The sequence below is a fragment of the Armigeres subalbatus genome, chromosome 2, assembly GCF_024139115.2.
Source record: "Armigeres subalbatus isolate Guangzhou_Male chromosome 2, GZ_Asu_2, whole genome shotgun sequence".
Lineage (NCBI taxonomy): Eukaryota > Metazoa > Arthropoda > Insecta > Diptera > Culicidae > Armigeres > Armigeres subalbatus.
Window position 1 is genome coordinate 355,538,990 of NC_085140.1, and position 16,013 is coordinate 355,555,002.

The 16,013-nt window shown below is 41.8% G+C and overlaps 1 protein-coding gene across 5 annotated transcripts in view; it reads left to right on the forward strand.

The window, feature by feature from the left end:
• Positions 1-16,013, forward strand: part of LOC134217103 (beta-1,3-glucosyltransferase) — a 115,016-nt gene that overhangs the window by 76,671 nt on the left and 22,332 nt on the right. For all 5 annotated transcript variants that reach the window (XM_062695873.1, XM_062695876.1, XM_062695872.1 and 2 more), the window contains exon 5: positions 9,469-9,807. In XM_062695873.1, coding sequence (XP_062551857.1) covers positions 9,469-9,807 — 339 coding nt within the window. The remainder of the gene's footprint in view (positions 1-9,468; positions 9,808-16,013) is intronic.

The following is a 16,013-nucleotide window of genomic DNA, read 5'->3' on the forward strand; positions in this document are numbered from 1 at the left end:
AGATATTCGATCCGCCATTGGTAGCACCGCAACCGCTGCACTTGGCACGGTGCCCCCGGATCAGAGAAACGACTGGTATAACGCGAATGTGAGCAGTTAGTAGAAGAGAAGAATGCAGCATGGGCGAGATTGCTACAACACCGTACGAGGGCGAACGAGGCACGATATAAACGGGCGCGGAACAGACAAAACTCGATTTTCCGGAGGAAAAAGCGCCAGCAGGAAGATCGAGACCGTGAAGAGACGGAGCAACTGTACCGCGCTAATAACACACGAAAGTTCTATGAGAAGTTAAACCGTTCACGTAAGGGCCAAATGCCACAGCCTAATATGTGTAAGGACATAAACGGGAACCTTCTTACGAACGAGCGTGAGGTGATGCAAAGGCAATGTGGCAGACAAAGATGGAGGTATGGTGATGGACCTGGGAGAACGCGCGCAGGACATAATTTTACCGGCTCCGGATCTCCAGGAAATCCAGGAGGAGATTGGCCGGCTGAAGAACAACAAAGCCCCTGGGGTTGGCCAACTACCAGGAGAGCTATTTAAACACGATGGTGAGGCTAGATGGCTAGATCGCTACACTGGGTCATTACCAAGATTTGGGAGAAGAAAGTGTTGCCACAGGAGTGGATGGAAGGTGTCGTGTGTTCCATCTACAACAAGGGCGATAAGCTGGATTGTAGCAACTACCGCGCAATCACATTGCTGAAGGTACTCTCCCAAATTTTATGCTGTCGACTAGCACCAATTGCAAGGGAGTTCGTGGGGCAGTACTAGGCGGGTTTTATGGGCGAGCTATCCACCACGGACCAGGTGTTCGCCATTCGCCAAGTACTGCAGAAATGCCGCGAATACAACGTGCCCACACATCATCTACTCATCGTCTTCAAAGCCGCATATGATACAATCGATCGAGACCAACTATGGCAGCTAATGCACGAACACGGATTTCCGGATAAACTGACACGGTTGATCAAAGCGATGATGGATTGGGTGATGTGCGTAGTTCGAGTTTCAGCGACATTTTCGAGTCCCTTCGAAACCCGCAGAGGGTTACGGCAAGGTAATAGTCTTTCGTGTCTGCTATTCAACATCGCTTTCAAAGGGGTAATACGAAGAGCAGGGATTAACACGAGTGGTACATTTTTCATTAAGTCCGTCCAGCTATTTGGCTTCGCCGATGACATATATATTATGGCACGTAACTTTGAGAAGATGGAGGAAGCCTACATCAGACTGAAGAGCGGATCGGACTAGTCATTAACACGTCGAATACAAAGTACGTGATAGGAAGAGGTTCAAGAGAAGACAATGTGAGCCACCCACTGCGAGTTTGCATCAGGGGTGACGAAATCGAGGTGGTAGAAGAATTTGTGTACTTGGGCTCACTGATGACTGCCGAAAATGATACCAGCAGAAAAATTCGGAGACGCATAGTGGCTGGAAACTTTGAACTCCGCAGGACGCTCCGATCGAATAGAGTTCGCCGCCGTACCAAACTGACAATCTACAAAACGCTCATTAGACAGGTAGTCCTCTACGGACGCGAGACCTGGACGATGCTCGTGGAGGACCAACGCGCACTTGAAGTTTTCGAAAGGAAAGTGTTGCGTACCATCTATCGTGGAGTGCAGATGGCGGACGTAACGTGGAGGAGGCGAATGAACCACGAGTTACATGAGTTGCTGGGAGAACCATCCATCGTTCACACCGCGGACGACTGCGGTGGTCCGGGCACGTAGCCAGAATGTCGAACAGTAGCCCGGTGAAAATGGTTCTCGACATCGATCCGACGGGCACAATAAGGCGAGGTGCGCAGCGGGCAAGGTGGAATGATCAGGTGGAAGATGACTTACGGACCCTCCGTATACTGCGTGGTTGGCGACGTGTAGCCATGGGCCGAGTCGAATGGAGAAGACTCTTATATACCACACAGGCTACGGCCTTAGTCTGAAGAAATAATAACTTATGTGAAATCCACGAGATGAGTAGAGAATCTCCTTCCAGAAGAAAATTTTGTGCAGTTAATAATAGAATCAAGCCCTCATTCCGCAGATTGACCCAATAGATGGGGAGAAGAGCCCGCCCTTTATCTACGAAATGCTTTTTTTTTAATCTTTCGTTTATTTTCGAGGCTCAATTGCCGTGAAGCGTTACGGAGCCGAAATCAAGTTTAACAATTCATTTCTTAAATCTTATACATAATGTTAGTTTTGGGGAACCGAAAGACTCGCGGTTTGGTCGAGGTTAGGGAATACAATAATATGGTAGGAAAAAAAGGAAATTTAGGGTGCTTAAATAATTACGATGCTGATGTTCACATAGTTGACATTCTTGGCGATGTTTCACATCTGTAACGGGACAAACATTTTTTTGGGAGACAACAATGAGATGAAGACATACGAAAAGGGTTAACGACAGACATTGAAATGGACAAAAAGAGGAAGACATTCGATATGGGGTACGACAGAGAAGGGGGTGTGCAGACTAAGATCACAATCTCACATCAGCAACTTTCACAAATTGGTGGACGAGGGACATGTATTCGAGATCAAGGCCCGCCAACACTTCCCTAATAGGCTTTGGTTGTTTTCCTCGGACCCGGAGATGTTCAGTTAAAGCAGATCTGGGGCCACGATTCTCCTCGCACGCCCACACGACATGATCAATGTCCTGATAATCCTCGCCGCAAACACAGATATTGCTTTCCGAAAGTCCCACTCTGAAAAGGTGTGCGTATAAAGTGTAGTGATTGGACATTAGACGACACATGGTTCGAATGAAGTCTCGTCCTATATTCAATTTTTTGAACCATGGACGCTTCGACACCTGCGGGCGAATAGAATACAACCATCTACCCATCTCCCCATTTGTTCATTTCTGTTGCCAGCTGATCAAGGTTTCCTGACGAACTAATGAGAAAAATTCATCGAAGGTGATTTGCTGATCGTAAATATCACCTTCCATAGCGCCCACCTTAGCCAAAGAGTCCGCTTTCTCATTTCCCGGGATCGAGCAATGAGAAGGGACCCAAGCCATGGTGATTGTGAATGACCGTTTCGATAGAGCACTCAAAGCTTTCCTTATCCCCTTTAGGAGATACGCTGAGTGCTTCACCGGTTTCATTGACCGAACAGCCTCCAATGAATTTAGACTGTCGGTGAAGATGAAAAAGTGGTCAGGAGGTAGGGATGTGATTTGTTCGAGTGAATAGTGTATAGCTGCTAGCTCAGCAGTATACACGGAACTAGGTTCTTTGAGCTTAAAGTAGGCGCTATGAGAAACGTTGAAAACACCGAAACCAGTGGAGTCATCCATTTTTGACCCGTCAGTGAAAAAAGCTTCTCTCTTCGCTAGCATGCCCGTATTTGCTTGCAAATAATAGAGGTATGACCTCCGCTCGAAGAAAGTCTGGTATTCCATGAACCTCCTGCTTCATGGACAGATCAAAAATAACAGAGGAACTGTAAGAGTCTAAGAAGTTAGCACGATTGGTGTCAACCGAAGATGGGCTTACCTTAGTGGTAAATACTCATGAAACGAGATTGAGGGATTTGTTCAAGCAGCTTCTCGAAGTTGTTAATGACCAATGGATTGAGAACCTCACAACGGATGAGGAACCGGAGCGATAATTCCGCGAAACGATCTGTCAGAGGCAGTACTCCCGCAAGTACTTCCAGACTCATCGTATAAGTCGAGTTCATACAACCCAACGCGATACGGAGACAGCGGTACTGAATCCGTTGAAGCTTCAGCATGTGTGTTTTAGCCGCGGACTGGAAGCAGAAACTACCGTATTCGGGAACCGACAGAATAGTTGTTCGGTACAACATGATAAGATCTTCGGGATGCGCTCCCCACCAAGTTCCCGTTATCGTTCGCATGAAGTTGATTCTTTTCTGGCATTTTTGTGTCAGATACACAATGTGCCTCCCGAAGGTACATTTAGAGTCGAACCAGACCCCGAGGTATTTAGAAGACATGCTATGAGTGATTGCCTTACCCATCAGTTGGAGCGGAAACTTTGCCGGCTTATGTTTTTTTGAAAAGACAACCATCTCAGTTTTCTCCGGAGAGAATGCGATACCCAGCTTCAAAGCCCAAGTAGACAAATTGTCCAAAGTATCTTGCAATGGTCCTTGCAGATCAACCGCTGTTGGCCCCGAAACGGATACAACACAATCATCTGCAAGCTGTTTTAACGAGCAATTTGGCATGAGACAGTCATCAATGTCTCTGACGTAAAAATTGTAAAGAAGAGGACTTAAGCATGAGCCCTGAGGGAGACCCATGTAGCTAATTCGTGAAGTTGCCGAGTCACCATGAGAAAACTCATACGCTTCTCTGACAACAAATTGTACAAATAGTTGTTCAAAATTGGTGAAAGTCCACACTCGTGGAGTTTGTCGGATAAGACATCGACGCAAACTGAATCAAAAGCCCCCTTAATGTCCAAAAACACTGAGCCCATTTGCTCTTTTTTAGCAAAGGTAAGCTGAATTTCTGAAGAAAGCAACGCAAGACAGTCGTTCGTTCCCTTACCCCTGCGGAAACCAAACTGTGTATCTGACAACAAACCATTCGATTCAATCCATTCGTCTAGCAGTAAGAGAATCATCTTCTCCAACAACTTCCGAAAACAGGACAACATCGCGATGGGACGATACGAATTACAATCCGACGCGGGTTTTCCGGGCTTCTGGATGGCTATCACCCTCAAATGCCTCCAATCATCCGGAACAATGTTGCACTCCAGTAACTGGTTGAACAAGCTCAATAGGCGCCTCTTCGCGACGTCTGGGAGGTTTTTGATCATATTGAACCTTATTCTATCCATCCCTGGAGCAGAATTGTTACATGAAAGGAGAGCAAGCGAGAATTCAATCATCGAAAAGGGCCGATCTATGTCATCCCTGTCAGCAAAAGCATCACGTGACACTTGCTTCACCGGCACCGAATCCGGACAAACTTTCTTCGCAAAATCGAGTATCCACCGCGACGAGCTTTCACGATCTTCGTTTACGGACGACGCGTTGCGCATTCTTCTCCCGACAGTCCACAGAATTTTCATTGAGGTCTCGCGCGATAAACCTTCAACAAAAGTGCGCCAATATCCACGTTTCTTCACTTTGACCAGCTTCTTGAACTGGATCTCGAGCGCGATGTACCGTTTGTGAAGAACGATCGAACCGTGTTTCCGAAATTCCTTAAGCGCGTTAGATTTCTCACGATAGAGCTGTGTGCACTCGGTGTCCCACCACGGACTATGTGGTTTCCTACGAACCGAAGCTCCTGGCACCGGCCGGCGTTGTGCATGGAGAGCGCTGTTAATAACCAACTGAGATAGAAACTGATACTCTTCCCGCAGTGGAAGTGTTTCTATCGACTGTATGCCATCAATGATGGCCTCCCCTTATTTCCCCCCAATCGATGTGCTTTGTGAGGTCATATGAGAGGTCAATAGAAGCGGATTGATTATGTCCATTGGATATTAAAACTTCGATCGGTAAATGATCACTACCATGGGGATCTTGGACCACCTTCCAAATACAGTCCAACGATAATGAGCTCGAACGAATGGAAAGATCTAGACGGCTATCTCTTGCTGGAGGTGCCACTCGTGTAACTTCTCCTGTATTCAAAATTGACATATTGAAGTCGTCGCAGAGGTCGTATATCATTGTTGAACGGTTGTCGTCGTACAGTTCCCCCCAGCCTGTTCCGTGGGAGTTAAAATCTCCCAAGAGCAACCGTGGCTCGGGCATAACCGAGCAGATGTGCGAGAGATCTCTACGAGATATCGCGGTGTTTGGAGGAAGATATCCTCGAATAGTCACCTGACATGCGACAGCTTCGGTGCCTGACATCGGAGCAAAATCGACCCTATAGAAGGAGTGCTGTTTTTTATCCCTAAAAGCACCCCTCCATATGGATTTGCCCGATCGCAGCGAATGATGTTAAAATCGGGAAAATGAAGGTTTACATCTGATGTTAGCCATGTTTCTCATAAAGCAAAAACATCGCATTGTAATTTGTTAACTAAAAATTTGAAAATATCTAATTTTGGAAGAATACTTCGACAGTTCCACTGTAGAATCGAAATCATATGAGCCTTATCGACGAAATTAGTCATCGAAGGATACGAATGACTCGAGGAGAGGAGTCAGAATAGGAAGAACAGTTTTGACCATGTTCTTCACGGGGTCGGAAGCATCGAAGAAGTTGAGGATGAGCTCCACGATGCCAGAAAGTGTGAACATTGGAGCGCTCGGAGGTTGTTGTGCTCGCTCTCTATGCTCTCTTTCTGGCTGAGAAATCGCAAAAAATGGGGCATCTGGGATTTTAGATGTCCCCGGAAGCGGTGGAAACTCTCGTTCATCCTGATGTGAAACCACAAAAGTCGAACGTTTTTGATTTCCACCTGCGTTTGATTTCGCCATGTTGGAATGGGGCTCTCTTTGAGGCTGTTTCCTAGGCTTTTTCGAGGGACGCTGGCTTTGTTTTACCCGTTTCCTTGTTGAGCCTTTGAAAACAAAGGCCCCATTTCCAACTTCGGAGTCAGAGCTACCTTGATCGTCCAAAGAAAGAGACGAGTAGATGGTGTCAGATACAACTGGTGAAGTGGCCTTCCTCAGCATTTCGGCGTAGCTAAGTCGAGAACGCTGCTGAAAAGAACGCTTCTGGTGGATTCGGTGCTGTATGTACGTCGGGCAAGCTTCAAGAGCATGTGGAGGGCCTTCGTTGCAATAGACACATTTCGGTGGCGTTTTGCACGCGCCATCCACATGCTTCTCTCCGCACGATGCACAGCGAGGTTTATTGCAGCAGTACTGAGCGGTGTGGCCCAGCTGCTTGCAATTAACGCAATTCATCACCTTCGGTACATACAGCCGAACAGGTAGACGAAGTTTGCCAATCACTACGTAGTCAGGCAGTGCGGACCCGGAGAAGGTGACGCAGACAGAATCAGACGGCGAATAAACCCGCTTCTCTCCCTCCTGCGACACCGAATACATTTGCTTGCAATCCAGTATCGCAACAGGAGACAAAGAAGCGTTCTTGAAACGACCGAAACCTTGTTTCAAATCGTCGCATGTCATACTTCCCTCCGTCACCACCCCCGCGATCTCACATACTGCTGACGGTAAATAGACCTTATATTCGAGACTGAAAAGCTCACAGGTGGCAATCTCGTTAGCCTGTTTGCGATCACTGACCGTGACGTGAAGCTTACTGGACCCAACCAGGTCAATGGTTGTTGATCTGACTTATATTCAACCGCTTGCCTTTGGGTTGGAAGAAAACAACATACGGCCCACTAGAGTTGGAAGGGTAGGCCTTGAGGCGGGGGTCGTGGGAGAAACATTGGTGTTGCTAGTGTCCATTTTATTTTGACGCAGAGCATCGGAAGCCAACAAGGCATTATTTGACGAGGAATACGATGTACCCCCGCCATCATCGCCTTCGCGCATTGCAGACTTTAAATGTCTCGCTGCAGCGAGGCACACACAATTAAACACTTATCACAGGGGAAAAAATAACACAAAACTAATTAACAAACACACAAGGAAAACGGATTATCAAAGACAGACGTGGTTCAAATTATCAAAAGAGGGGAAGAAAGGGGTTACAACGAGAGAGAGAGAGATCAAAAATATACTTAGCTTAGCCTTCACACTACAGTGTCACCGGCTGGGACTTGTAGCAGCACACACCGAACAGACGGCCTCTCGCCCGTGCCGCGATCGAGGCTACAGCTGTGGGTGTCGGGACAACAGCGCCTGTGTTGGTGGAGGCGCACGATCAGTGATGATGGTGGTGGGACTGTCGTCTTTGGGCGATGATGACTTCGCCTGCGTGACGATGGACGCCGATGAGTTTGCAAAAAAGTCTGTTTTTGCGAAAAACGATGGTGACTTTCCAAATGTTTGCTTCAAATAAGCACACTTTCACTCAAGCACTTCAGCTACGGTAAAAAAAACCTGGCTTCGAGGAAAAAAACCGGAAGAATATTCGACCGTACGCGGACTATGGACTGTCTCGCACGGATGCTCGACGTGGAATGATCTACGAAATGCTAATAGTAGGAAGTTGGCAATCCCCCTCTCCCCATTCAAATTGCTTCAATCGGGTGCCCTGATGGTTATTTTGACGTAGGACTTACGTCTCTCTTATACCGGGTGTCAAATATCGAAAATTCTCACTGCAGAATTGCCAACTTATAGCCAACTCTCAGCTCTAAATTAAACTTTTGAAAAAATATATTGCGGAAAAAATCTGACACCGATAACAAACGCAGCGTCCGTGTTGCGTCATGGCTTAATCATCTATTTTAGTAACTTTCTGAAGATAATGCAACAACTCACGACTTTTAATTGACTAATTTTTAGAAAACCTTTATACTTGGTCCTCTTCAACTGCAAAAAAAGCCATCGTGTACACGGCTTCCAACGAAGCCATGTCAATGTAATGCACTGAAAAGTTGCGAAACAAAATGTGCTTACACTTTGATCTGAAACTACCGTCATCTGTTCATAGTTTCAGAAAATATTAATAAGAAACATGTTCGAATTGGTTGTTCCATGAAAGAAAGATTAGAACGAATAATTAAAAAAATGGCAGACGCTACATCTGAGGCAATTAGCGGGTAACTACTGGCAGTAATCTTTAGATACACACCCCGGAAATAATTATAAGGCATTCGCTGATTTCCATACAAAATGGTCATGTTTGAAGACCGAAATCTCGATTTCTAGTGATTATATTGAGGACATATTCTAGCCTAAAATGACATAAATTTTCATTTATAATTGTTTTTTTTTTTGTGTGCATGTTTACTGAAAAGGCACGTTTTAGTTGGAAATAATTATAAAGCCGCTCCACTTGTATAATTATTTCCTACAAAAATGTGCGTTTTCAGTAAACGTGTATACAAAAAACATCACTTTAGACTGGAATGCCAAACATGCCTTCAATATAATAGCTAGAAATCGAGATTTTGGTCCTCAAACATGAGCATCCATACAAAAATCAGCAAAAGCATTACAATTATTTCCGGGGGTGTGTGTAAGAAAGTTAATTAACCCTCATCTTGTATGAAAATTACTCATTTGTTACTCATCATTGTTTTTCATTGTTACTCGTCATTGTTTTCCGCTAAATTCCATGTTCTGTCGCGTGGGGCATGTAATTTGATTGAGATTCACCGTAATCATCCATCATTTGCAAAACAAACAACAATTTCCCTAATTCCGCTCGGATCCTTAGCACACAGTTGAACAATGTAACCAAAAAATCACCCGATTAGTCCACCGCGTGTCCTCAGCACTCAGCAGCCCTTTTATCCTTAGCAATTTTACACTAATGGAACGGTCATTTTTCTCTTTCTAAACCACCCATCAACCACAACCACACCGAACTCTGTGTCCACATGGACGCCCGACCACAACCGCCCACCGAGTGCAGGAGCTTTTCCTGGGTTATCCGCTGCACGACCGCGAGGCAACCATTATTCATCATTTTGCGTTTTTCAAAAATCCATCAAGCTTTCTTTATCCGTACCTGCGGGCCGGCATCGCTCTCACCGTTCCACTGGTGGATGGCCTGGTGCGGGCGCTATCGAGTGCCGGCCAAACCTTGACGGAGTTCTTCATCGATGCGGCGCACGAGTTTGCCCTTCTGGCGTGGAATCGAGGCACCGGAAATCGACTCACGTCAGCCTCTTACTTCTGTGCTCGCCGTGCCAATGGATGCGCCATTTACGCCAAACAACTGCCTACGATGCTGCCAGCGGAGGAAACATGTGTAAGTTTTCCCATTCGATTGCCTTGTGTAGTTAGACGAAGACGAGTCACAGCAATTCTCAATAGGATTTTGGTCCATGTCTTGTTTTAATAAACTTACCACCTAATTATTTTCGAAGACCCAAAAATTCTATTCAATATTCAACAGGAGTAGTTATGAATCTCAGGAAAAGTTTGATAAAAATCCTAATTTATTTTAATCTCAGGTTTAAATCTTAAATTCTATTAAAATTAACAAAATTGCTTCAATTTAGTTGATTTAGGTAATTTGGTAAAATATGTATATAATTTTCGCATAATTGCTTGATTCGAACAGAAATGTTGTTCAAAACTTGTTTTTAAAAATATGTTGTTGAATTCCGCATTTTTAATAGAATTATGAACATAACAATCATTCAAACATTTTGTATAAGAGTCTAACAATTTGGTACGTATCAAGATTTAATGAACACAATTGCCAACTAATTGTCTTGGTCCTGCAATAAGTGTACCGTAAACAAACACCGAAGTACACTAGAAAAAGGTTGACAACCTCTGCCCCAATAGATTAACACGATTTCTGAAAGCTGATTGTTGGAAAATAGATTAATTTGTTCGTTGTAGTCTTGGGCAAGTCTACGGTGTTATAGCTGCCTAATATTTAGCCGCGGCTTTTGACTTTGACGCATGTTGTACACCGTCGAGAGCTTTGAGCGCAGACATACTGCAACAAAGTAGTGGACAGCACTATGAATCCAGTTCCAAGCTCGTTGGTGATGCCACAGCTTTGGAAGAAGGTAGCCGCTCAATGCCCGCTTTTCCACACTTTATGATTAAATTTCGCTCCTGATTAAATTTCTTTAACGAAAACCTCTGAATATAAGATATAAAACAAATCAAAATATTAATAACCTGATATTTTCCCCTGAACGTATGACAAATGATCCTTAATTCTTTGGAAAATGATCCATTAAAATTATATTTCTATTCATAAAACTTCAAATTTAGAGAAGGCCAAGCTATATTAATTAACCCACATTTTTTTTAAAATCTATGGATTATATGGCCAAATTTATGGATCAAATTAACCAAAATTAAGGGCCATAATACTGAAATTATGGAAATTTGAAATTTTATGGATCGAAATATAGTTTTTATGGATTATTTCCAATAAGAATCAAGGATCATTTGTCATACACCCAACCAGCGATTGTTAGATTTTCTAACAATTCTGTAATACAGAATCTGTATAAGTATCTACCAAAACCTGTATAAGAACTGGGCATATGCGAAATTATTAGCTTCTAATACATAAAAATGTAAGAAAAGCTTACAAAATTGTTAGATTCTTATACAATATTTGTATAAGAATCTAGCAATTTCGCATATGCCCAGTTCTTATACAGGTTTTGATAGATTTTAATACAGAATTGTTGGAATTTCTAAATTTTAGCTTAGTTAGGGATTATTCTTTATGGGGGTTTCCAAACTATTCTATGAGTTTATGGTAGCGTTTTGTGAAACAGTAAGGTGCTATTTACGGGTCGTTTTTTATTTTTGTTTGAATCATTCTTTATGAATGATTGGTGTTATGAATAAATTGGTGTTTTATTTGTATGGGTGCCTCCCTTTTCAAAGGGGGAGGGGTCTCGAACCATCTTAAGAACCTTCCCCGGTCCCAAAAACCTCGGTATACAAATTTTCACGTCGATCGGTTCAGTATTTTCCGAGTCTAAGGTTCAGACAGACAGAAATTCATTATTATGTATATAGATAGAAGATATGTATATAGATATGCAAACATTTTTGTTGCCTTTTTGATTGGGATTGTCATTATTCCCACATTGTTTTCACTTCAATCACCTGCTGCAAGTTTCTGCAACAAAAATAGAGGAATCCCAGTCTCCATAGCACAGATAAACGCTTTCGACGAATTCAACGCTCTCTGAAAATCAATTAATCGAGATACCAGAACCATAAAACTGATAAACACCTTACGGCTGAATATTGAGCTTTAGCCGCATCACATTAATCCGACGCCAAAAGAAAACCGCAATCTATCAGCCATTGCTCAGAATCGCCTTACCGCCTGTTTTCACATCTCCACAGCATGGTTCCTAGATGTTCTTCATTTCCATAATTTCCGCCGAAACTCAAGCAATTCTTACTGCAAACGGTGGATCTTCTCAGTCTTAAATTTGAATATTTCAGAAATGGAAGTCATTAATTAATAGTTTTTCTTAGAGCGTAGAGTTGGAATAATTTATTGATCGCTTTTACAGGATGAAAGAAAAATGGTAGGCAAATGTCTCCGGTGTGGGCCACTCTGAATATTTTTTGTACTTAATACATACCTCAAATCTGGGCAATGTCCAACTTGTAGTGTGGCAGCATACATAATCAGAGGCAACACTTGGAACCACAGAAATTCTTTTAGGGGAAGGGGGGGGCAATATGCCCTAGCTAAGCAAACACTGCTCTATTGTCTTATTTGTAACGCTATTCATGGGTATTTTTACATTATGCATCAGTTAAACAAGATAGCTAGTTGATGCCATTCAAAAATTGTCAAAAATCTCAATCATATTGATGTGAATATTCATTTCAAAAAAGTGGTGATATTTTGTTGCCGGAAAACTCATGAGGCAAAACGCCTTTCAGCTGGCGGCTCCTAGGGAACAAAGTACCACGCGTCGGCGAATCAACATTCTAGTATGGATAGTCCGTGGAGACGCAAGTACATTGTAGGTTTTGCCTCGCCAAAATGTTAGATGTTTCTTCAAAATGTGGGGAAATTTTCAGTTTTTCTACCTTCCATGCACTATTTTGAAACTTTCTTCGCCTATCCTACATAATTTTAGATCTAGTTTTGTTACGGACATATTAATGACGGTAAATATGAAACCACAAAAGGCGTTTTGCATCGGGGGGCGTTTTGGGGCCTCTTCCCCTAGTTAATAGTTAAAGACCATATTCAAGAAGTTTCCATATAACTTTCAATAGAATGGAAAAAGCAGAAGGACAATTTCTTAATCTTAATTTTTCCTCTTAATTCTTCGAGACAAGAATAATTTCAAATAATCTTATAGAAATGTTCTTGGAATTGAAATTTATTCATGATTTTCTTCAACACTCCAGGATCCAGATTGTGTTTTTTGTATCTTTTAAAATAAATTCTTGAACCTGTTCATCATTGTCAATTCTTCATCATATTAAAAGATTGAAACTCTGCATCCAATATTGGAATAATGGAATTTTTAAAGTTTCTGGTGTTTTGTCTTTCAGTAAAAATTTTTTTTTCAATTTTTTTTCCTTATCATGTACAATAAATTCTTTCAGCGCTCGATTGTTTTTAGCTCAACTTAAATTGAAAATAAACTAGAGCTCCTAGAGCTCCACAACAGTCTTCTCTTTAATACTTCTGATTCCCCTTAGATTAATTGGTTTTCATTCAAAACTCATCCAATTTTTAATCATAATTTGAAACTTTGTAGATATTCATTAAAAAGTTCCAATAGGAATTCCTGAGAGTTGCGCTTCGAGTTCCTTGAGGAATTTGTCATGATTTTTTAACAACTGGTTAAGGCGTTAGCTGACAATAGCCCAGGATTTCGACTAACAAGAAGAAAGAAAATAGATGCTAGAACAATATATTCAATATATACACACTTAAAATATTTTACAGTCTATGGTAATTTTTTACCGATTCTTCAACAGCTGAACGTACGGTAATTACACAGAGATAATTAGTTCGGTAATCGAAACGATTACAGTTTGTTCGGTAATTTGATTTTGTGATGATCTGTCAAATTTTACAGTACTGTACGGTAATTTCTAAATAGAAACTATAGAAACGGTATACTCCATTGCACAGTGACGTCACGCACGACTTTTGACAGGTACTGGTCCTGTTGTTTACGACGACTTTACGACTTTATTTTAACTTTGAGATATTTCTATCATTCTTTGAATTTTCTGATCGATAATTACCTAAACTTATCGATAATTACCAATATTTGAATGCGGAATGTACGGAATGTCTTCAACATCGTGAAATATGCAGATTTAATTTGATTCAAAAAATTCTAAGTCCGAAACGTAAACAACAGGACCAGTACCTGTCAAAATAGTGAGGTTAGGTTTGCCGCGCGCAATGACCTATACCGAATGCTACACGGAAGAAATAAACTACCCAATAGTGAGTTTAATTCACCCAACCTCGAACATCCGTACGGGTAGTTTACCTTTACTCCCATGTTAAAAAGTACCCAACGGAAAATTTATTTACCCAAATGTAAGTTTAATTCACTCAATTTCGACCTCAGGTAATAAAACTCAAAGTTGGCTTCCCGTATTGAACTGGCGTCGTTGGATTGTTTGGCTTTTTTTGTTTTTGACAACAAAAGAAAGAGTGGATGAAAGAGAAGAGGAAAAATAACTCAAAAGTAAGTTTAAAAATACTCAATTTTGGGTACTTTTTTTCTTCCGTGTACGGTACTTTTTCGGTTTGAAAAAAAAAGAAGGAACAAATTTTTATGATTTCAATGATAGTTATAAAATAAAATACAATTGCGGTTTAAAATCGTGACTTTCTTTACTCATTTTGTTTTTAACTGAACATAGTTTGTGATAGAAAAACGTCTCAACAAACTTTTGCACATTTTCTGTACATATCATGTTCCATGGAACAACGGGTCAGCAAAAATCACTGCAGTTCAAATGCTTTGAATACATTTCCAGACGCATACTCTTCCCGGCAGAGAAAATATCCCCCAAGGAAGAATCTGAAAAGAGTATTATTACGTTGAAAAACGAACCACTTTTATAAAGCACGTTAAAATACCTGTTATTATATGTCTGCTATCAACACCTGGGCATAATTTTTAATGATGAATCCGATGAAAAAAATTTGAGACCGTTTCGTGAACGGAGGTCTTTAAGGTGAAGGTGGGTTGAGTACCAAAACAAAGCTTTGAAAGTATTGGTACAATAAAAACTGTCATATACTGTAGTAGTATTGGTGTCGTATTTATAAAAAACATAAAATATTAGTAGGGTGGTTCAAAAACGACCCAGCTCTAACACGCTCACTCGATTCCGTCCCAGTGTCCTCCAAAAATTGAATTGAACTAAAACTGGTTGAGCACAAGCCGGTTCAAGTTTGTATGAAAACTAGTATGGGAACAAAATCTTTCATTACACTGGCTACAGCGCCTCCCCTCCAAACGCTGGCGAAAAGAGAGCCCACATAGCTGAAAGCAACATTCTAAAGACTTCACTGAACAAAAATCGCAACGCAGGAAAGATCCATTGATTACGTAACGCAAAAAATAGCATTTTATACCCCGTTCACTTCCATGTCACACTTTTTGTATGAAGTATCTGCCCCTGGTGCAATAGATATCACAGACAAATTCTGGCTATTTTGTTGAATCACACGTCGCACACACTTAAAATTCTATGTTTACCGATTGCCGAGAATCCAACAGCCGAGATATTGGTAATAATTTCGACGAATTTCGGTAAAAATTTTACCGAGATTTCGGTAAACTTTACCGAGTCATCGGTAATCGTTACCGAGATCTCGGCAAAAAATCAACTTTGCCGAATTTCGGCAAAATAATGACGAAATTTCGGTAAAGGAATTACCGAATTTCAGTAAAAAATATTACCGAGATCTCGGCTGTTGGAATCTCGGCAAAAATTTTGCCGAGGTCTACAAAATAATCACTGTGCATCACTGATGCCTTCTGAGAAGCCTAATTATCATGCTAAAGACACGCAACCTCGAATAAAATCGACTTCTAACTATTGGAACGACCATTCAATATGCATTGTCTATAGAGTTAAAGCTCTTGAATATTTCATCCAGTCATATGGTCTCCCCCCTCGCCAGCGCCCAATGACGGAGTGACACAATCAGAATAATGTAAAATTCAACCTCGTCATATCAACTGTCATACAAACCTGAAACGACATGTGCAGGGTATGACGTATGACACCCAAATTATAAATTATAATCGACTGAGCGTGGCGGAGCAAAATTATTTTTTGAACCACCCTAGTTATTAGTTTGCTGCTGCCGGTGCTGTTGTTTACATTCGCTCCGCGATCAGTTTTTAATCGTTTTTTTCGGGCAAAAATAGCAGTTTATATTAAGTTTTCGGTTCAAACAAGTGACTGATTTCGAAAAGTGATGTTTAATTTGCATTGCATCAACATTTCGGG